At 39.7% G+C, this 23,426-nt stretch overlaps 1 protein-coding gene across 6 annotated transcripts in view; it reads left to right on the top strand.

Annotated features, from left to right (window-relative positions):
- The first annotated feature begins 583 nt into the window (after positions 1-583).
- Positions 584-23,426, top strand: part of WAPL (WAPL cohesin release factor) — a 96,705-nt gene continuing 73,862 nt past the window's right edge. For 3 of the 6 annotated variants that reach the window (XR_011971558.1, XM_072628549.1, XM_072628552.1), the window contains exon 1: positions 3,189-3,709. Coding sequence is in view for 5 of the 6 variants with exons in the window: in XM_072628549.1 (XP_072484650.1) it covers positions 3,211-3,709 (499 nt within the window). In the remaining variant the exon portion in view is untranslated. Of the gene's footprint in view, positions 834-1,290; positions 1,362-1,391; positions 1,513-3,188; positions 3,710-23,426 lie in introns of those variants that run through there. The other 3 variants (XM_072628550.1, XM_072628553.1, XM_072628551.1) reach the window with 3 other exon arrangements.

Here is a 23,426-nt window from a genome sequence, read left to right as displayed (position 1 = left end):
GCCCACCCCCGTCCCCGCCTGGCCTCAACCGAGTCCCGGCCCTTCCTCCTACTCACTGCTTCCGAACACGGTGGCTCACCCCCGCCCCCGCCCAGGGAGTGTGGCCGGGAACTACACTTCCCGTCGGCCCTCGCGGCCGAGACCATGGCGGCCCCCGCGCGTGCGGCGCCACGCGCCTGCGCGACGGTTTGTCCGACCGGCGCTGCGATTGGCTGCGGCGGCCGGGGCCGCGCGGGGCCTGTGGGAAGCGCCGTGACGGAGCTGGCGGCTGGGGGAGGAAGGGGGGCGGCCAGCCGGGGAGCGCAAATGGCGTTGAGATGGTTCAGGGCCCTGCTCAAACTCCAGCCCTGACCACTTACCGGGCTAGGAGGCGGCGCAGGCGGGGGCGACGGCGGCGGCGACGGCGGCCCAGCGCGAGGAGCTAGTCATCGCCGGCGACGCGGACGGGGCGGCCTAGGCCCGGGCCGGCGGCGGCGGCAGCGGGGGAAGTTGCGGGGCAGCCGCCGCCGGCGCTCCCCCCCTTCCCCCTCTCCCGCTCCTCCCTTCCCTGCGGGCTCCTTTTGGCCCGGAGCAGACGCCGGCGGCGGCCGGGGCAGCGGCGGCGGCACTCTTCTTCTTCCCCTCCCCCCCCCCGGCCCCCTCTTCCTCGCGCGTCAACCGTCTCCCATCTCGAGCGCGCCAACCCTCCGGCCCCCCCTTCTAACCCCCCCTCGTCCCGCGCGCGCGGGGCCCCAGCGGCCGCCCGGCTTGCGCCGCCCGGGGGCCGCCGGGAAGGTGAGGCGGCGGCGGCGGCCGGAGCTCGGAGTCTCCACCCCGCTCGCTCGGCGCCCAGGGTAAGTGAGGTCCCGTGGCGGCCGCTAGGCCCCGCCCGAGACGGGGACCCGGGAGGGGGCTCGGGGCGCCCGGTGCGACGCGACCCGGAGGAAGTTGGGGGAACGGGCGGGCGAAGAGAAGTGTCTGGATTCTCGCCCGCCCTCCCCCCCACTCCCGGCCCTTTCCGAGAGGCCGCCAAGTCTGGGGCGCCTCCCTCCCTCCCCCCCCCCCCCCCCCAGCGCCTCTCGGTCAAGTGCACGGCGGCCGCCGGCAGCGCACCCGCTTCTGCCCCCGAGAACGGAGGGAGGGGGCACTGTTCTTCGGGCGCCGCCTCGGGGAGGGGACGATGGGAGAGAAGTGTGGAGGCCGGGACCCCCGGAGAAACCTGGGGGGGGCGGACGGGGCGGAGTGGGTATGGGAGGAAGAGCCCCCAGGCGCCGGGGTCACTGAGTGCCCCTTTCTCTCTGGCCCGGACAGGTTGTTGGGAGGAGCTGCCAATGTGTCTGAAGGCCCGAGTGAAAGGTTGAGACCCGCGCGCCTATGCACATGTACGTGAGATGGTGACTGGGAGTTGTCCGCCCACCCTCGGGGTGTCGGGGCGGCCCCGCAGCCTTCGGCGAGCTCTTCCAGCTTAGACCTGAAAAGGCTCCACTCGAGATGAGATTGTCCACGGGGTTCCTGCTTTTGGCAAACTCTCAGGTGTTAACTTTTTAGGTCATGGAGTAGGAAGGGACCTGAGAGGTTTAGTCCAATCCCCTCTTTTGAAAGAGGTGAAACTGAGACCCGCCGAGGTCAGCTGACTTGCTTAAAGCCACAGGAGTAGAAGTAGAAGATTCAAAGCCAAATCCAAGGAATTTCCAGTCCAACAGTCTTCCCCAGTGTGCCATGTTGAGAAATATCCCAAGTATCTACGTATCCTGCACTGAAGAAGTGCACAGTTTTATTTCCATTTTTCTATAGAAATGGCCAAGTTCTCTTGTTTATAGACAAATTGCTTAAATAAAACATTTTGGTTTTATAACGCCTAAGAAAGAAAAACACAAAATTTACCAATAAACTCTATAGCGCAAGGCGATACAGATATCTCCTGTTTCTACTCCCAAAGGTTATAGTAAACGTTAGGAATTTATCATTGGGTTTTATATCTCCTACGGAAAAAATTCCTGCTGAATACTCGAAAAGATCAGTTTGTCAGTGATTCCTAGTACATCCTAGGAAAAAAAAATTTGTGGAGTTCAGTGAAACATGGGGCAAATTCTGATACAAAAAACCATTGTTGTGATATTTCAAAATTAGGGAAAGCTTTTTGCGTGTAGCTTATAGCCCATTTCTTTCAAGCTTATTAATTACAGTACAGTGAAACTATGCCCCTCTAAGAGTCGATTATAATTATTGTTATATTAAAATTTCAGTGATTTCAGTAATGTGAATTTAAAAAAGTTTTCATCACAGTTAAGTGGAAGGGGATTATTAGTGAAAGAATACATGCATGTCATGTACAATATGAAAGAAAGATGAAGTCTTCTCTCCCCCCCTTTTGCTTTGTATATTTTCACCTTGGGTACACAGTGTTCCTCTCTGGTCCTTTCCTCTCTTCTCCCTCCTTCCCCCCAATTGAATGTAAGCTCCTTATGAGTAGAAACCTCTCCTAGTATTCCTTAGACTAGTTGACACATATATTGTTGCGTAGTATTAATCTTTTAGTTAATGTAATCTTATCTTTTTCTGGAGACTTTGCATAAAGATAGAGGTTTCTCCAAACATGTCTTTTCTTCTCTGTTGAGTACATATTTGTCTACTATAAATAAACCTGAATGAATCTGAATCCATGAAGTTTACAGATAAAAAAGTAAAAAGAAAATAAAGTTGTACATTTATAATATGGACCATGGAACTAATGTTAAGGAACTTGACTTGCGCTAGTTTATCAAATACAAAAGCAGTATCTTCAGTCAAACTAAGTTAACATGAGATCCAACATTTTTGAAATTAGCATAGAAGTGTACGTTAGATTCAGTGTGGTACCATATTTTCTTTTTTTGGTCTAAAAAGCAAAAGCTTAGGAATCTATAAATATAGTATGTATGACCTAACATTAACATGTCTGAAAGGTAAATACTACTGAATTACATTTTATTTATGCTTTTCTGTTTTGAAAAGATGAGTGTCTAAAGTTTAAGCTTTTTAATTATTACACTTAAGTAATGTATAAATGAGTACTGTACATTGACTGTTGGTTCAGTTTGGAGCTTTAATGAATTCTGTTATCGTAGGTGGTAAGGTAGTCAGTCATACTTGTTTGGCAACTTAATTTTACATGTGGTGTTTAAATTTTTGGTTACAATATTGGTTATGTTTTCTTGATTTTTCCACAGAGAATATGAAACAGGTGTCAAAATGACATCCAGATTTGGGAAAACATATAGCAGGAAAGGGGGAAATGGCAGCTCTAAATTTGATGAAGTATTTTCCAACAAACGGACCACCCTTAGTACAAAGTGGGGAGAGACTACCTTTATGGCCAAATTAGGCCAAAAGAGGCCTAATTTAAATCCAGATATCCCAGAAATTCCTAAGAAGCCTAAAGTGGAAGATGAAAATTCAGAAGATCCTTTTGGATTTGATAGTGATGAAGAATCTTTACCAGTTTCTTCAAAGAATGTGGCCCAGGCTAAGAGTTCCTCCCAGTTGGAGCCTGGTGAAGCTGCTCATCTGGGTGACTTCACCTCTGTACTTGAAGCTAACAGCTGTATTAGTCAACCAATCACGGAAGACATTATTGTGTCGAGCAAGTGTTTACCTTGTGAGAGTACTTTCCTTGGTTTAAAAGAAAAGAGCACAAACCGAACCTTAGAAGACGGTGAAAACAAAAGTAGTGCAAAACTAATAACTAAAGGTGAGTCTTTATTTCATACTTGGAAGCGTTGGTTATAATTGTCATAGACAGCTCCTTCTAAGTATGCATGCCCTTTACTTTTATTTAATGTAGAATATTGACCTGCTTTAGCCAAAACGTTTGTTTGACTTTGAAAAATGGGGGATAGGTAATAAGACCGCAATAACTGTCAATTTTGTAAATAAATTTCAGAATTTTGAGGAAAACAGTTGCCTTTGAAAAAAGTTTTATTTTTGTAAAATGGATAATCCTTTGCTATGGAACAGCATTTTGTGTGTGCTCCAGATGGCTACCTTTTGGGATATCTGTAAATCAGATAATGTGGACTAGGTTATAATATTTATAAAATACCTTTTTTGTCAAACCTAGTATTTGGTGGGGTTACATGGTTTGGTAGTGACAATAACATGAATTTTAAATTGTGGAATTAGCCCAAGTTTAAAATGTTTAAATAAGCTACAGTTTTGGCTCCAGAAAACAAGTATTAGTCATAATTAATATTTTTGTAGTTTTCTTGAGCATAACTAATTAGTATTTTACTCTGTTTCTTGGTGAGATTTGATTTGGGGCTGAGATTAATAGTTAAGACAGTCAGTGCCCAGGTTATGAAAGAGTATATTCCCAAAGTTCATTTTCAGGTTGGTTATTTTGAAACTTGAAAGATATTTCCTCCCAGGATCAGTGTTATTATCAGTGGCAGTTTGGTTCCTAGATTAACCAGTAAATAGAATTTTATAGGTGGAAAGGACCTAAAGGTTCATCTCATCAACCCTACTGCCCCTACCTTTTGCCCTCTTCTGGAGAGGAAACAAGTACAGAGAGGTTTGTGATTCACAGTTAAATATTCTTGAGTTAACCCATAATGTAGCTGAAATAGTACTAATAGTTACCCCGAGCCTTGTGTGGGGGAGTAAAATACTGAAGACTGGGTGCAGGGTGCAGGTTGCAGTGGTTTGGCAACTCCCATAGTGGCTTAAGGAGAGAATGAGATTATAGCAAGGAGACGAGGAGAGGGCTCCGTTGACTCCCACGTTGTGGAGGTGGGAAGAGAAAGATGCAAGAAGGGTGTTCATTAAGCCACCAACTGTGGGCAGAGCTGTGTTATGTGCCAGAGGAGATGCAGAATTTGGGAGAGGGATATGTATGACATGTACACAGATGTATAATAAAAAGTGCATAAGGGATGTGTAAACAAAGTGCCCTTTGAGGTCTGATCATCAATAATGGTTAGGTTTTCAGGCCAATCTAATTAATTTAGGAAACTTGAAGTCCTTGCCTACAAACATACCCAGGTCTCACACTTAACCTTTTTGACCTGGCTATCCCCTAGGCTTTCATCCTTTCTTCTCCTGTTTGATGCCAGTCTCCTAAAAGGAATGATCTATGTGTGCTGCCTCTACTTCCCTTGCCTTCTAACTCAGACTTTTACAGGTTACTTTTCCTGAGGTTTTCTAGGATCTCTTTGAGTTGGCAGAATATGTTGGTCTTTTCTTTATCTGAATTCCCCTTGACTTGGGCAGCTTTTGCTCCAGTTGACTTTGAATCTTCTCCCTCCTTGATCCATCTTGGCATTTGAGAGACAGTTTTTTTCTACCTCCTTTGTTGGATAGGCCCTAAGAGTGAATATCTTCCTTTTTTCCCCAGGGTTTTCTTCTGGGCTTTTTTCTTCTACATGCTCTTCCTTGGTGATCTGATCTTTTATGTGTTCAGTTACCATGTCCAAATGGTTGTTCCCAAACATGGACATCCAGCCGAATTTCCGAAACTCTAGTCCTACATGTCCAGCTGACTCCTAGACATCTCCATTTGGGTGGCCATTTGACAGTTTAAAGGCACCTTGTCCAAAATAGTTCATTAACTTATCCCCCTTTTCCCCTAACACTCCTGATCAAACTTCCCTAGACCTCTTTAGGGCGCTACTACTCTCTCTTCTCAATAACCCAGGTTTGAAATCTCTGCTATCTTTTGCTGTTACCACTCCCTCACTTTCTGTATTCACCTAGTTGCCAAGTCTCTTTCTTATTCTGTCTCAGTCCTGTCTTAATCTCTTATCTGTCTGGTTTACTTCTAGTCTATCTTCTCTGAAATCATCCTCCATACGCAAAATAATTGTCACTTCCCTACTCGGAAACCTTCTGTGATTGCTGACTTTATCTCCAGGATAAACTATCAAACTGCTCAGCCTGACTTTGAAAACATTACCGGGTCTGTCCTCCATTTCATCCAGTCTGTGTTATGTTTGTTCCCTGAACATTTTGTCCCCTGTCTCTGTGCCTTTGAACAAGCTGTGTTTTCTATGTCTATCATTTCTGAGCTTCAGTGCTGGAGTGCCTTCCTTCTCTGAGGTGTTAGTGTTGTCTCCAATCTATAATTAGCTTGTACTTACATTGTTATCCGTCGGTAGAACATAAGCTTCATGTGGGCAGAGGTTCTTTCTTTTTGTCTTATTTGCAGTGGCTTGTATAGAGTAGAAGCTTAATTATCCCATTTATCTAATTGAGGAATTTTTTCAACTTAGTTGATTGATGAACTAACAACAAGAGGGTCAGAACCTTTGAGAACTACAGGTAATTTCTATGTCATGAGGATTCATCAGAATAGGACTTCAGGGCATTAGAAATTAGTTGCAGTGAGTTATATTTTCCAGGAACTGCATGGGCAGTAACAAGTTCTTTGAATTGCAGGGCAATTATAACATTATTCTATAGGGTTTTCTTCATTCAGACCAATCAAATCATTGGAAAAGGCTCATTCAGACTTATTATTAGTGACTACTGCCCCTGCTGGGAAAGTAGTTAAGTGAATTCAAATTCACTCCTTTGTAAAGGAGTGTATGGTTAGGAACTTGAGGTCAGATCAGTCAGTCAATAAGCTTTTATTATGTGCCAGTCTCTGTCAGGTATTTCAGGTTCCAGACCTTTGTATATGCACAAAGGAGAGGAGGTAGCATATCATTAACATTTATTGAGGAATTGGGCAAATACATAGATAGGAGTTAATTTTTAGACTGAATTTAAAGTGTTTTAGATATTTATTTAATAGTAATTAATTGGATTAACATGAAAAATTCCACTCTCTTCTCTTCCCCTTCTCCCATTTTACTCATAAGAAAACAAAGTTCAGTGACTTGCCCAAGGTTATTCGGTCTGTGAGTCTCTCCTCCCCTGCTGCTGTCTTCTCCCACTCTCCTCAAAGGAAAGAACTCTTGATTCTTTGTCCAATGATCTTTATATTCATTAGCTGCCTGCCTTTTCTTTCAGCTTGGCCAAATTTAAAGTAGACCAAGAAATCAAGACTATACATTATCAGGAAGCACAGGATTTTTCCATCGAACACATTTTGCCAAAAGCAGTAACAAAAAATTATTTTATTAGCATTTTTACGTTGCTAAACTAAATTGATAATTTGTTATTTAAACTGTTTCACAGTAAGTAAACAGTTTGTCCTGCTGCCAGGTAAGAGTCAAAATTAACTTGAATAAGGGACTAATAATGCATTTGTTCTAGATCTGTTAAAGTCTTAAATAATTTTAATGAAAATATCATTTAACAAGTTTTTTTTTAAAGTCAGCTTTAATAATATTGTTTCTGTTTTGTTTGACAATGAAATGAAAGTAATTTAAAGTATAAATGTAACAGTTTAAAAGGCAAATAATATGAATAGATTCACCCTGCTGTAAACTAGATAATTTTTTTCTTGTGAAAGATTTTCTGAAGTAAAGAAAATAAACGTAGAGTTTATATGTGGAGTACGTGGAGTTCTGTAATATGTAGAAGGGATCAATTAATCAACTTCTACTAAATTCCTAGAACTTGCCCAGAACTGTGGGAGATACCAAAGAACTAGCAAGCAGTTCTGTACTTCTAAGGATCTGCCTTGCCTTGCTTTACCCATAGTGTTGAATGACTGCTTGTAAAAAATCAAACTGCTTCCCCAGAAGTTAAATCTTGGTGAACTTTGAGGTGTATTTTGCTTTAAGGATAATTTTGAGAGAGTATTGATTTAAGTTTACTAATTCTTTAAAATAATACTACCACTGTACATTTATATAATGCTTTTATAGTTTTCAGTGTGCTTTTACATGTTGTCTTGTTAAACTATTGTGGAGTTATATAACCCTCTGAAATAAAATGTAGTTTGCTAGCTATCGTGTAGGGGAATTACCAAGTAGGCAGAAGGTTTTGGAAATAACTAGCCCCAGGGTTCTAATTAGAATGTTGGTATGATGGAACCTTCAGATTCCCCACTGAACCCCTGTTACTTGGAACCACAGCTGTTCCTTTCCTTTTCTCTCCTAGTATTCTCTTATCTACCTTTCTCCCCCCAGTCATCTGTTTTTTGCCTTTTTTGTAACCCGTTTTATTTTTTACACATTCCTTCATCCTTACACTTTTCATCTCATATACATTATAACTCCTAACACTAACTGAAACTTGTTGGTCTTTTGAATATGCCACCTTTTTCCAGTATTAGGTGTTCTCATAACTACAAGAGGAAGAGAAGACACCTTCTTGTCCCCTTCTCTCCTTTCCCCCCTGTCACTTTAAAAATCTTTTTCTTTCTGTCACCATTTTTCAACAATCTCCCTTTGTAAGAACATGAACTTATAACTGATTTGTCGATCAAAGTTTAGGACATGCTGCTACCTTTTCTCAATGACTTTAGCACTTAGTTTGCAGCTTTTACTCCATCTCAACTCCAGTCATCATTTATGTTGATGACCTTCCAGCTCTCAAGTTCTCCATCTCCATTCTACCTCACCCTTCTGAGAGGTGGTAGTTATTTATTCTTCACCGTTGCTCCCCAACTACATTGTTAAGATTCTGTTATTGTTCTTGAATCTCATTGTAACCTCTTGTTTCTCAGCTCTTTTGCCTTCATTTCTTTCCCTTCACAGTCTCAACCTTATAGTCAGCTGTTTCAGAGAGGCACTATCTCCTCCCCTCCACTCTCTTGTTCCCCTGTCCTTTTGTTGTTACAGCCCTATTATTCTCCAATCCTGAGTCACTCTCAACATCCCATAAGGAAGGCTCTCTCTGCTCCTTCCTTCAAGCCATTAATATTGCCAGAGTAATTCGCAAAATTAAGTTGACTGAGTCCACTTCAGAATCATACTAACTTCAATCTAAACCCTCATGCAGTATAGCCTTTAGGACATCCCATTTCCTATAAATGGCTGTTCCAAACTTTTCCCTTTGTGTTTAGGCCTTCAATTTTAGCTCTCTGTATCTGTTTTCTTTTCTCAGAATACTTAGGCTATCGGTCAAGTTCATCTTCCCTTAGACAAACTTAAAAACTTCTCTAATTCTCTTCTACCCTCCTTATCTTTTTTTCTGGCCTTAAAGGGAATGAGGTAATCTTTCTCCTTGTCAAGTTTAACCTCTGATTTTTGTGTCCTTGATCACGTCGTCTCCCATCTGCTCCAAAATCTGCTTCTATCCTTTATCTCCACTCCTAATTTTCAGTCTCTGCTCACTTAGACTCCTCATTCTAAATAAAAAAACCAAAAACACCACACACACTTCTTTGAAACTGTCATCTTGCCAGCTATCGTCTTAAATTGTTCCTCCAGGGCCTTCACAGCTACCTTGACTTAGAGTGGCCTCCACAATAGCTTCCCCTTATTTTTTCCTCAAACTCCTACAAGTTGGCTTTCAGAAAGATCTTTTATTTTATTGAAACTTGTATCTCTGAGGGTGCAAGTATCAGCCAGCCCCCTGTGATCTTAGAGGCATTTCATGCTGTTAACAGCTTGATTCTCTTCTTGATTCTTGTCTACCTTCCTAGTCTCTGCTGTTCTTCTGCTGGTCTCATTTGTCCCCTTTGTCTCCTCTCCTAGTTGTAGACAATCCAACAAAGGGTCTATCTGTTCTTATTTCCTTCTATACTTCTTCCTCTTTGCTTCTCTAATCCATGGCATCAATTTAACGTTTCACACCTGAATTCCTCTTGTGAGTTTCTGTCCTGAATTTCAACTCCTCACTAGACAGTATGTCATTGTGGGTAAGGTGGTGATCTTGGAATCAGGAAGATCTCATTTCAAGTCCTAACACACTGCTGTGTGGCTGTCCAACCACTTGGCCTGAGCTTTAGTGTCCTCATTTCTAAAATGGGGTTGAGAAGCATGTATTGTGAGCCTCAAATGATGATCTGTGTAAAGTTCTTTGCAGATTTTTAAAACACTCCATAAGTGTTAGTTTTTACCTCTACTTTTTTTTTTTACCGCAACTAAAACTTAATGTAGCCAGAATTTTAAGTTACCATTCCTCTCATCAACTCCTAAATCAAACAAGCAGCTTAGATTATAATGGGGGAGACAAGTACCTATGAAAATATGTACAGCATAAATATAAAGGTAGGAAATATATGCACAAAGTCATTAAATATAAGGTAGTTTGGGAGGGAAAGCACCAGGAATTTGGGGGAATAAGGAAATTCATACAGAAGATGGTGCTTGGGCTTCATCTTAAAGGAAGAGACTGAAGTAGAGGGAGTGGTGGAGACATGCAGTGGGCAACCAACCTAATGCAAGGAGATGCAGGGTCATTTTTGAGGAACAGAGAAATGGTAAGTTTTGGTTGATTCTAGAGTTCAGACAGGAGAGTAATGTTCAGTCAGGCCGTAAAGATAAATTGGACCCAGATTTTGTGAGACTTTGAAAACTACACAGATGATGTTTTATTTTATCCTAGGAGACACTAGGAAGCCACTGAGTTTCGTAGGGCAGTGACATTGTCAGATTTGTGCTTAAGGAAAACCTTGTTAGCAGTGTGTGGGATGGAGTAGTAAGAGACTTGAGGCAGGAAGACCAGTTAGGAAGGAGGCTATTGCAGTAATCTAGGTGAAAGATAATAAGGACCTAAAGTAAAATGGTAGCTTTACAAACACCAGGTGTGAGAGAACAGAAAAAGGGATTGGATTCAAGATGTATTGTAAAGGTAGAAATGGCAGTATTTTTTCAGCTGATTGGACATGTAGGATGGAGGACAGTTGAGGCTAATGTTAAAATTATAAACACAAAGTATTGGGAGGATGGTCTTCTTCTCTTCACATCTGGATGATTACAATCCTATTAGCTGACCAGACCAGCTTTTAATCTCTTCCTCCAGTTTGTCCTCATACAGTTGCTGAAATAATGTTTCTAATGCAAAGATAAAGTACAAACTCATTAGCCTGGTGTTTGAGGTCTCCACAATCTGTTTTTCAGCCTGTCTTTCAAGCCTTTCTCACTTCTTGTATTCTACATTCCAACCAAGTTGTACTATTAGATCTTACTCCCTAATGTCATTCTCTACCTTCTTTGCTCTATACGTTTGTATTGGTACCTTTTCCCCCACTCCTTCCACATGTTTGTTGAAACTTTTCTTTTCAAGGTCCAGTTCAGGTGTTTCCATTAAAAACCTTTCTTCCAGCTGAAAGCAGTGTTTCCCTCAATTTTTTTGGTAACAATGTCTGCATCCTTCTTTTGGTCTTTAACACATCCTTACCCTTCTACTTCCTTAAATTATAAATTCTTTGAATGTTTTTCATCTTTCTTCCCCCCAGCTTCTGTCTGCTCCTTACCTAAGAGCTCAACTTCTTACCAGGAGTCAAAAACAAAAATCTCCCAAATGAGGATGTACAGAATTAACTATTAGTTTCTACAAAGGAACTACCTAGAACTTAATAACTTTGATCAACTCAGTGACCAACCACAGTTCCCAAGGGGTACATGATGAAACATGCTCACCTCCAGAAAGAGAACTGATAGACCCAGAGTACAGATTGAAGTGTATTTTTTTCCTAATTTTTTCTTACTTTATTTGTGGGGGGGGGGGTTGGGGGGGGAGGCAGAGGGACATGATTGATGCAGAAATTTGTTTTGCATAATATCTATTGATGGGTTTAATTTTTCTTGCCTTCACTATAGATGGGAGAGGGAGAAAATTTGGAACTAAAAATAAAATTGAATTTAAAAAAAATTTGGAGGCAGCATGGTTCTACATAAAAGAGGTCAGAACTCTGCCACTTATTTATTAGCTATGTGACTTGGACAAGTCATTTTACCTGTAGAATCTTGAATCTTTGATGGGATGGATGAAAGTTTTGCTCAATTGGCTTAATTGGAAAGAAGGGTCAGATAGTCAGGAGATGTCTGAATTATCAGGTATTTTGAAAGAAAGTTTTAATACTTTGGAATAATTTACTGCTTAGAAAAAATATTCTAATCTATATTAATGACTATAATAAGGTTTATATGTAATGAGTAATTTTCAAAATATGCTGCTGTTCCCCCCAATAATCTGATTTACACTATTTACTTGACTCAGGTCAAAAGTAAATTCTTCCCCAGCTTAGGAGAAAATTAATGAGAACTTTTATATAATCATTTAAAAATTATGAGTACTTAAGATTTTTAACTTTCTGCGAGGTTTAGATTCATATGAATTGATTTTCTGTCTGAATGGATAACCTGTAAATGAGGGAGGGTAGTCTCAACTTCTCCAGTTCTTTTGTAATGAACTTGTTCCCCTGGAGCTCCAGCATTTTTTTTTTCCTAGAAGCACATGATAGGCATAGATATGCAGTGTATTTCCAACATGCTCAGAGTGGAGCAAGGGATATTATTAAAGAGATCTGAAAAAGATGGGCTGGTCTTGTGGTGAACTTAAAGGATAACATGAATAGTCTGAATGCTTTGTTGGTATGATTTGTAAAATGTCCTACAGGAAGGAAGGTCTCCAATACTTTGGGCACTTCATCCGTGAAAACAGACAGAATGTGGATATTGTTTAGGATATTCAGGAGAAGCTGTGATTGTATTTAATGGGAGGAGGGAATAGATGGGGTCATAGATTTAGAAGTGGAAGGAGCCTTAGAGGTTATCTTGTCTAATGATAAAGGTCAAGGATCCATTGAAGTATAAGGATGTTCTCCCTCAATTCCATCTAGAGTGGAATGTTATTAAGTGCTTGAAGAACTTATAATCCATCTTAAGCTTTTATATGTAGACTTCAGTAAACTTTAAGTTTATGCAAAAGTGTTAATTGAGAAAAACATGTCTTTGACTTGAAAAATAATTATTATAGAATTTCAGGTTTGCAAGGGATCGAAATGGCTATTTAGTCCAGCTACTTGAACAAGCATTCCTACTACAAAATGCCATTTCAGCCTTTGCTTGAAGGTCTTCAGCGAGGGAGAATATATACTTCCTCCTAAGGTGACTCATTGCATTTTGCCATAGCTCTAGATTGCTAGGAAGTTTTTATTTATCAAGAAAACTTTTCTTATAAACCTTTCCAAAAAGTTACATTTTCTTTTAAAAAGATTTAAGTAAAAAACAAAGTAAAATAGCTAAAACAGAAAATCAAAAAGACATCACACAATTTTCCCGAACAGAATTAAAAACATTCAGACTACACTGATGACCAGTTTGATTTACAGCATCCTTCAAATCCAGAACTTCACTTCACTCTTGCATCCTGGCTAGGGACAGAACTGGCATCATGTTCAGAGAGAGAGAGAAGGCCAGTATTGCCAGCAAAATAAACTCTAGACCAGAATTTAATACTGCACCTCTCCTCTTTTTTTGTTAGGAAGTTTTTCCTTATGTTCAATCCAGATTTCCTTTTTTGTGACTTTAAATACCCTCTGAGGCCAAGCTGAACAAATTAGAAAGAGATAGGGTTTTATGACAGTAGTTGAGTAGGTGAGATATTTCAATTCTGCCATTCTTTGAAAGAGATGTAATTTTTTTATTGGAAGTTTTAGCCTCCTTCCCCCCTTTTTTCAAGTAGAGATAAGCATGAATCTACTTTAGTTAACATGACTGTATTTTTAATGTGTAAATGCAAATTAATGTGCTAGCATATGTACTGATTTTGCTTACATTATTACTTCTTTTTCTCAATACCAAATTGGGAACCTGGAAAATTTTGAAGACTGTAATGGAAGTGATTCAAAGATCTGTAATATAGTTGTTGGGTACAACTTACACCAATGCACATGAACACTCCTTTCCCTGCTCTCCCCCCCACACCTGAGTAGGTGGGGGTAGGGGGTCAGCTGTGGCTGAGAATTCTTCCTCTGGCCAATCTAGTTGGTTGTTAGCCTCTCTGAATTTAACCAGTCTTGTAGTTCTGTGACATAGCCTTTAAGAACTCAAGGTCATTAAGCAGTGGTTACTACCAAGTCATTACTCAGATCTTTGCTATCAGGCATCTTTCCTCAACACTCCATTGAAGTTGCTCTTTCAAAGGTGGTCACTGATCTTACCACCATATCTTTGATGCTTTCTTATTCTTTGACTGCCATGACAGCACTTTCTTCTTGACTTATGTTTCATCTCCTAACCCTCCTAATAGTTCTCTTAATAAGCATCTTCCTTCTCTCCCCTCCTGCCATGTTTGCATTCCTTAGAGTTCTGGGAATTGACCTGCTCTTGTCTCTGTTTAACCAACTTGTGACATTTCTACTCTTGGATCCTCTTTCGCATATCTTATCGATTTCTTTGGTCTTGAGTGCCTCTCACTTGGACTACTGGAGTAATAACCCCACTAATCTCTCCAGTGTAGCCTGCATCTTTCCTCTACTGCACACTACTTCCACATAACTCAAGATTTGGTACCTTTTCACCCTAGTAGTGCAGTTTTAGAGATGTGCTAGTTAATATTTTCTTTAGGGGAAGTATAACCAGCCTCTCTTAACTTGATGGTTTCTGTAGGACTTTTCCCTGGCTTATTTTGTGGACACTTACTTAGTCTAGATGGTATTCATACATTGAAAGAATGAATGGTTATGGTACTGTAACTAGTGAGGAAGTATTTACAGAGTTAGAGTCCTTAGACTTTTTAAATAAATGAAACTGTTTGTAATTATAGCATCTCTTCAAAGTATGTCAGAGTTCTTAAAAGTTGGTTCTTTAGTAAGTTAGTAGAGCACACTTTGTTTATATTACTATTAAAATTTACTAGGCAAACTATTGATTATAACAGCTTTCGAATTAATGTCATCTGATAGTTTATGCCTTAAATCAACATATCTTGCAGGGTACACCGAAGTATTTATGATTCTCTAGCACACTTTGTATATGTATGTGCAATGGAATTCCAAAATGAGGCAGTTCAGAAAGGTGGAAGAGCAGCAAAATGAATTTTGGAATTTGAAAATTTTAACATTTATTTAACTAGACTAGTAGCTGACATTTATGGAATCCTTTTTAGATTTTGCTAAAGTGTTTTACTTAAATTATTCATTTGACCTACAGAACAGACTTGTAAAGTGCATGCTCTTGTTGGTATCCCATTTTACAGACCAGGAAACAGAGGCCCAGAGAGACATAAGTGACTTGTCTAGAGTCAAACAGCTGGAAAGTATAAGGGGCCAGAATTGAACTCCAGTGTTCTCACTTCAAATTCAGCCCCGTATCCCATACACAAAATCTGTCCTTAGCTTTTAGCTACCCATGACCGCAAGTAGGGCCTATTTTTCCCCTAACATTTAAAAAAACTGGTCGATGTGGGAGTACTTTCCTTCCTGGATCCAACTTCATTCATTAAATCTTAGATGAGATGAGTTCATTCTTAAAGGCTCCTAATACTAAAAATGTGCTAAGTGTAAGCTTTACCTTACAGCTTGTTGAAATATTTGAGAATATATTGAGCACTCATCAAATAGTTTGTATGTAATAGGATCGTATTTCTGAATAAAATTTTTTTACTTAGGGGATATAGGCTTAAAGCTGGACTTATAAATAGTATCTAGTCTCATCCTCTCATATTTTATAAATGAGGAAACTGAGATCCAAGAAGGATTCTTTTCCAGAGTCTCTGACTCCAAATCATTGTTTTTCACTTTCCGTGCTTTCCACCCAACCCCCTTTAAAAGAAACAAAACAGACCGTATTAGTGAAACTGTTCAGTAGTTTTGCTTTCGTCCACACTTAGTGTCAGTACTCAATTTTTGTGGGGAACAAGCATGCTTAGTTCTTTAATACTGAAAATGCAGTGATCATTTGAAAACTTATCAAGAGGATATTTGTGTGGATGTAATGAATACTTGGAGGAAGCACATTGCCCTAAGCAGGAGGGATCACTAGAGCATTTGACTCCTAATACAACACACTGTTGTCCCTATTTTGCATGAAACGAATACATTGAACTGAAACGAGTATTTTGATTTCTTTTACTGTTACTCCAATATGACTAAAGTTCTTTGTCATTATTGTCATTTATAGTGTCCTCTAGTAAAGTGATTTCTTCCTAAATGTTCTACTGAAATTTATCGAAAACTTGAGAAAATTGAAACTTGAAGCATCTTGACAAAATTGTATATAAGCCAGATTGGGTGAACCAAATCTATGAGTTTGGAACAAAATTATGCTTTCTTCCAACATGTTTCCTCATTTGTAAAATGAGGGGATTGAATTAGATTGTTTCTGAGGTTCTTCCAGCTGTGTGTAAAGTGTCTTATAAACCTTAAAGTCCTATACAAATAAATCTTAGGTATTATACTATGTTTGGTACTTGAGATACTAGCATATGTTAGCGTTTTCAAAAGGTTATTTTTTGCCCGTTGCTTTTGATGTTACTTGTTTCAGTCATGTCTGACTCTTTGTGACTCTATTTGGGGCTTTCTTGGCAAATAGGGTTAAATGACTTGCTCAGTGTTACACAGCTAGTAAGTGTCTGAGGCTGCAATGAACATAGGCTTTGTTGACTGTAGGTCTTCTATCTACCTGCATGACCTAGCTGTTCTTTGATTTAAGAAACCCCCAGAAAATGATTGAAACTTCCATTTAAAGTAATTTTGAAGATTGTTGAGCATGTAAAACCTAGTCTAAAATAGGAACTGTCACTGCTTGAACAAAATATGTGTGCTGGAATAGGTCATATTTTGGTATTTTCCTTTGGTTTCTGAAAATTTTGAAGCAATAGATACTATCCTTTCTACTTAAAAAAGAGACCGTAAGCTTTTCTCATTTTTTTCTAGATGCACAGCTAGGTGGCATAGTGTGCTGGGCCTGGAGTCAGGAAGACCTGAGTTCAAATGTGGCCTCAGACACTTACTAGCTGTGTGATCCTGGGCAAGTCACTTAACCCCATTTACCTCAGTTTCCTCTTCTGTAAAATGAGTTGGAGAAGGAAATGGCAAACTACTCCAGTATCTTTGCCAACCAAGAAAACCCCAAAGGGAGTGATGACGAGTTGGACATGACTGAACACCAATATAGGACAGCAAAACATACTGTTTCTTGATTTCTTTGCCTAGTATTATAAAAGACTTAATAAAAATTGAAAATTGTGTAGAGCACTTAGTTGAATTGCGGGGTGGGAGGGCTGGGGGTCTTTCTCTCACCTGAGCTGGAAGTGCATTGAAAGTGCATAGGCCACTCACCTTAACTCTGATCAGCATGTAGAAGCTCTGACTATTCTGTTTTTCTGACCTGGTCTTATAGGAAGGCTGAGGGCCTTCTGCTCCCAACTAGTCTCCTTGGGGGGTGGGGGTAGGGTGGTATTTAATGCTGACACTAGAAATGGCTTTAGCACTACTAGAGCTCAGAATTCCTTAGCTCAAATTCTCCACTCTCCTCACCATTCCTTCTCCCCAAGCGTGACCATGCCTAACTTAGTAAAATTTTCAGAATAATTTCAGTGGTTATATTTGAGATGATTATTTTTTTTGGTGAGCTAATGTTTAGTTCAGACCTTTTTATGTAATAAATGAGCACATATATTTTGTAAAGTATCCAACACAGAGATATGCATCTTGTGCATAAGTAAGTTTTCCTAGCAAATTGTAGTAGTATGGGACAGTGTTCACAACACTGAATTTTAAGTCTTCTAGAGTGGATTCAAATCCTAGTTCTGCTCTGTGGTCTTGGGTAAATAAGTCAGTGCACCCCTCTGGGTGTTTTTCTTTACCCATAGAATGGTTATGTTCAACCATATAGTTTCTCTGATTCATCCAGCGTCTAAATCTCTGATCCTAAATTTAACCTTTAAGTCCCGAAACATTATGATGGAAACTTTTCTAGAATGTTTTACTCAATTGCACATACTAGTAAACATAGTGTGAGTAATGTAATTTAACCGCATCTTAATAACTAATGGTCATGATTATGAAATTATTTTTCAAAGTGATAATGCATAGATTTCTCTTTATAGTGTCATCTACTCCCCTGACTCCAGGTGTTTCCATCAACAGTGCCTGGAAAGTGCTTCCTCAGCATCTCTGCCTTTTGAAATGCTATTTTTTTCAAGACTTAGCTGATGTTACTTCTCCTATGAAACCTTTTTTTGGGGGGGAGGTGTTTTTTGTTCTTACCCTTTTTTTCGTTGTATTCTTCTACTTCCACTAAATTATAATCTCTGAGGGCAGAAATTGTGTTTTTCATCTTTTTCAAGGGAACAACATCAAGTGTATAGTAGATACTTAACATGTAGTTGTCAAATTAGATTATAACAAAAGGAATAATCAATCCTTAAACAATTAAGAAATAGAGTTGGGAATTTTTGACAAGGAAAGGCATATTCATGGTCAGGCATACAGATACCACGTCTTCCACTGAGGATGCTTTGCAATCCAGTTAATCAGACCAGTTTTTTTTATTATTATAAATGTGCTAGTGATCCTGAGGATTCCTTTAGAATTGAATTTCCCCCTCCTTTTTTAAAGACTTCATAAAAATTTATAGAGTTTTGTTAATTACTTGGGGCATCTCTATAACTCATAGGTGTTCTTCAACTTGAAATTTTCTTTAATTCCGGGTTTGGGGGTTCAGTTAAATGAACTGGTTGCTTGGTTTTATTTTTTTCTTGTTCCTTATTTGTTAATTCAGTTTTATTTTAAGTTCTAAATTCTTTCCCTCTCTGTACCCTTCCATTATCCATTGAGAAGACCAGAAAAACAAAGCCAATTACGTATGCATAGTCATTCAAAACAAATTCCCACATTAGCCATGTCCAAAAAGTTAATTTTGCTTCACTCTTGAATTCATGCACTCTCCCTCTGGATGTGGTCCGAGTGTTTCATCATGAGTCCTTTGAAAGTATGGTTAGTCATTATCAATTCCCAAGACTTTTAAAGTTGAATATCTTTACAATATGAATACACATCATCTCAGGGGTTAGGGGTGTGGTGTCTCATCTGGAGAATTCATGTAAAAATTTTTGGCCCTCTTTTTTGTGCTAGAGAAGATCTGAATTTTTTTCTTTTTTTTTATTGGTTGTTTACAGTACCTTACTGTAAAATATAGATTAGGTTTTTGGTCAGAAGTTATATGTAGGTCAGTGTTAAATAAAAACACTAGCCTTTGTGTGTTTCCTGGCTTTCACATTCTTTTCTCAAATTTTAACTTCTTACTTATTTTAACTTTAAAAAAGAAATTGTGTATATTTATTTTATTTAAAGATATTATACAATACTAAACATATATTTTGTGCGTTTCTGAGTTTCTAAACTTTTTCTGTTTTCTAAACTGGCTGTTTGCTGTTGTTTGTTTGTATGTTGTCAGTGGCTTCCATAAAATTCACCAAAATTTCCATTTGATTTCTGATACTGACCCACAATATATCAGAAACTTGATGGGGAAAGTCACAATATGGAAGGAGTAAACTGTACATTCATATCCCATAACTGGTTCAACTCTTCCTCAGTTCATAGGCATCCCCTCACTTTCCAATTCTTTGCTACCACAGAAAAAGCTGCTATAAATATTTTTGTGCATATCAGTCCTTTTCCTCTTTCTTTGATCTCTTTAGTTGCCCTACTTAATTATTCTGTATTGTAAAAAAGATCTGTCAAGTGAGAATTTACTTAACTGAAAGAATGCCTGCTTTTTCTACCACATTTAAAAAAATCTCTTTGGGGATACATCTCCGTGGTTAGAAAAAGTCTTAACCAGCTAAGCTTTTAACTTAAACACTTTTAATATCCAGTATCCTTTGTTTATTTATACTTCTTCAACATTAGGAGTGTTGGTATGTGAAAGCTTATATTATAGATCATCTTTAAACAGATTGTAAGGATAATTTTTATATAGCTCTGTAATTGAATTTAATCTGACAAGAATATTTAAAAGACTTCATTTTTTTAGATAAAGTGTTTCAATACTAATTTGTTATCAATTCACAATGTTCTCTGACATTAGTCAATTTTTTTTAATTTGTTTATTTAACTTTTAACATTCATTTTCACAAAATTTTGGGTTCCAAATTTTCTCCCCATTTGTCCCCTCCCCCCAACCCCAAAACACCGAGCATTCTAACTGCCCCTATCACCAATCTGCCCTCTCTTCTATCATCTCTCCCTTCCCTTGTCCCCAACTTCTCTTTTGTCCTGTAGGGCCAGATAACTTTCCATACGCCTTTACCTGTATTTCTTATTTCCTAGTAGCAAGAACAGTACTCAACAGTTGTTCCTATAACTTTGAGTTCCAACTTCTCTTCATCCCTCCCTCCCCACCTATTCACTTTGGAAGGCAAGCAATTCAATATAGGCCATGTCTGTGTAGTTTTGCAAATGACTTCCATAATAGTCGTGTTGTGTAAGACTAACTATATTCCCCTCCATCCTATCCTGCCCCCCCATTGCTTCTATCCTCTCTTTTGATCCTGTCCCTCCCCAAGAGTGTTGACTTCAAATTGTTCCCTCCTCCCATTGCCTTCCCTTCCATCATCCCCCCCACCCTGGTTATCCCGTTCTCCCCACTTTCCTGTATTGTAAGATAGGTTTTCATACCAAAATGAGTGTGCATTTTATTCCTTCCTTTAGTGGAATGTGATGTGAGTAAACTTCATGTTTTTCTCTCATCTCCCCTCTTTTTCCCTCCACTAAAAAGTCTTTTGCTTGCCTCTTTTATGAGGGATAATTTGCCCCATTCTATTTCTCCCTTTCTCCTCCCAATATATTTCTCTCTCACCCCTTAATTTCATTTTTTTTAAGATATGATCCCATCCTCTTCGATTGATTCTGTGCATTCTGTCTCTATGTGTGTGTGCCATGTGCATGTGTGTGTGTGTGTGTGTGTGTGTAATCCCACCCACTACCCAGATACTGAAAAGTTTCAAGAGTTACAAATATTGTCTTTCCATGTAGGAATGTAAACAGTTCAACTTTACTAAGTCCCTTATGACTTCTCTTTACTGTTTACTTTTTCATGCTTCTCTTCATTCTTGTGTTTGAAAGTCAGATTTTCTTTTCAGCTCTGGTCTTTTCATCAAGAATGCTTGAAAGTCCTCTATTTTATTGAAAGACCATTTTTTCCCCTGAAGTATTATACTCAGTTTTGCTGGGTAGGTGATTCTTGGTTTTAATTCTAGTTCCTTTGACTTCTGGAATATCCTATTCCATGCCCTTCGATCCCTTAATGTAGAAGCTGCTAGATCTTGTGTTATCCTGATTGTATTTCCACAATACTTGAATTGTTTCTTTCTAGCTGCTTGCAATATTTTCTCCTTGACCTGGGAACTCTGGAATTTGGCCACAATGTTCCTAGGAGTTTCTCTTTTTGGATCTCTTTCAGGAGGGGATCTGTGGATTCTTTCAATATTTATTTTGCCCTCTGGTTCTAGAATCTCAGGGCAGTTTTCCTTGATAATTTCATGAAAGATGATGTCTAGGCTCTGTTTTTGATCATGGCTTTCAGGTAGGCCCATAATTTTTAAATTGTCTCTCCTGGATCTATTTTCCAGCTCAGTTGTTTTTCCAATGAGATATTTCACATTATCTTCCATTTTCTCATTCTTTTGGTTTTGTTTTGTGATTTCTTGGTTTCTCATAAAGTCATTAGCCTCCATCTGTTCCATTCTAATTTTGAAAGAACTATTTTCTTCAGTGAGCTTTTGAACCTCCTTTTCCATTTGGCTAATTCTGCTTTTGAAAGCATTCTTCTCCTCATTGGCTTTTTGAACCTCTTTTGCCAATTGAGTTAGCCTATTTTTCAAGGTGTTATTTTCTTCAGCATGTTTTTGGGTCTCCTTTAGCAAGATGTTGACCTGCTTTTCATGCTTTTCTTGCATCTCTCATTTCTCTTCCCAGTTTTTCCTCCACCTCTCTAACTTGATTCTCAGAATCCTTTTTGAGTTCTTCCGTGGCCTGAGCCCATTGAATATTTGTTTTGCCTGTTTGGGATACAGAAGCCTTGATTTCTATGTCTTTCCCTGATGGTAAGCATTGTTCTTCCTCATCAAAAAGTAAGGGAGGAGATATATGTTCACCAAGAAAGTAGCTTTCTATGGTCTTATTTTTTTCCCTTTTCTGGGCATTTTCCCAGTAGATTATTTGACTTCTGAGTGTCCTCTCCACACCCACCTTGCCTCCAGATCCACCTAGACTCCACCCAGCCAGGGCTTGGGGTCTGAGATTCAAATGCTGCTTCCCAGCCTTAGGGCTTTGGCGGGGTGGGGCTGCTATTCAGTGTGAGATTAAGTCCAGTTGCTCAGGTGGGGGCAGGGCTGCCTCACAGGGCTCAGTTCCCTCAGGGGGTTTATGCAGAGACCTTCAACAATGGATCGGAGCTCCTGCCTGCTTTGGGAGCCCTTGTCTGCTGCTGCTTCCACTGCTGCCTCCCGAAGGGGCCTGAGTTATGGGGACACCCCACTCTCCTCTCCTTGAACTGAAAAGCCCCTCTCACTGACCTTTGCCACCTGTGGGTGGAGGGACCTGCGTGGCTGCTGGAGATTCTGTCCCTGAAGCCTGCTTGGATCTGCTCCCCTCAGTGCCTCTCCTTGCAGCCAGGGCAGGCTGGGCTCTGCTCCAGGTCCGGTGGGACCTTTTGCGTCGGTTTTTCAGGGCTCTCTGGAACGGAAATCTCCTCCACTCCACTGTTGTGTGGCTTCTGCTGCTCCAGAATTTGTTGGGAGTTCTTCTTTACAGGTATTTTATGGGCTGTGGGTTTGGAGCTAGTATATGTGTATCTTTCTACTCCTCCATCTTGGCTCCTCCCGACATTAGTCAATTTTGCTAATGTAGCAGTATTGGAATTTGAGACCCTTTTCCTTCAGATTTAATATTCTTAAAGCCAGGTGAGAAAAGAAATTCCAAGTCTTGACCAAAAAAAAAAACCCACTCAATTTCTGTTTTACTTGATATTTTTATTTTTAGCAAGGCATCACCACCCTCCCAATTCTTAATTTAAATCCTTTTCTGACGATTTTCCTTCATCTATGGCGTATTTTCCTTGAAAGGAGGAAGAGTTTTGATGATTGTGGGGTAAGTCTAGAGTAAGTCTGAGAAATTTGTGTCTTTACCCATCAGACCAGACAGAGTCACTAAAGATATCTGAATAACATGGTAAGAATCTTTTCTTTAAATGGTGATTTTGGCAGTCCTGTGGCTTGATGGGTTGATCAGTGAGGAGTAAATTGCCAAGTGAGCTTGACTGGGATTCCTAACAAGATATTAAAAGGACAGTTAGTGAACATGACAGGGTTACTTGATTGTAGATAAAGGAATTGATGAATTCACCTAGATTTTGAAAGTCTTTCATACTATCTTTTGTGAACTAGATGAAGAGGTCTGGGCTGGATGATAGTGCATTTAAGTAGATTTGGAAGAGGTTAAGCAACCAGGCGTAGGAGGTGGTCATTAATAATTCAGTGTCAGCTTGAAAGGGAGGTGTCTAGTGCTAGTGCTTTAAGAATCTGCCCTTGTACTTGATCTGTTGAATACTGTTATCAGTGACATAGATGAATGAGATGGCATGCTTAGAGAGTAACAGGAAGGAATAGTTAATATA

The sequence above is a fragment of the Notamacropus eugenii genome, chromosome 1 (assembly GCF_028372415.1).
Source record: "Notamacropus eugenii isolate mMacEug1 chromosome 1, mMacEug1.pri_v2, whole genome shotgun sequence".
Lineage (NCBI taxonomy): Eukaryota > Metazoa > Chordata > Mammalia > Diprotodontia > Macropodidae > Notamacropus > Notamacropus eugenii.
This window is presented reverse-complemented; position numbering and strand designations above follow the sequence as displayed.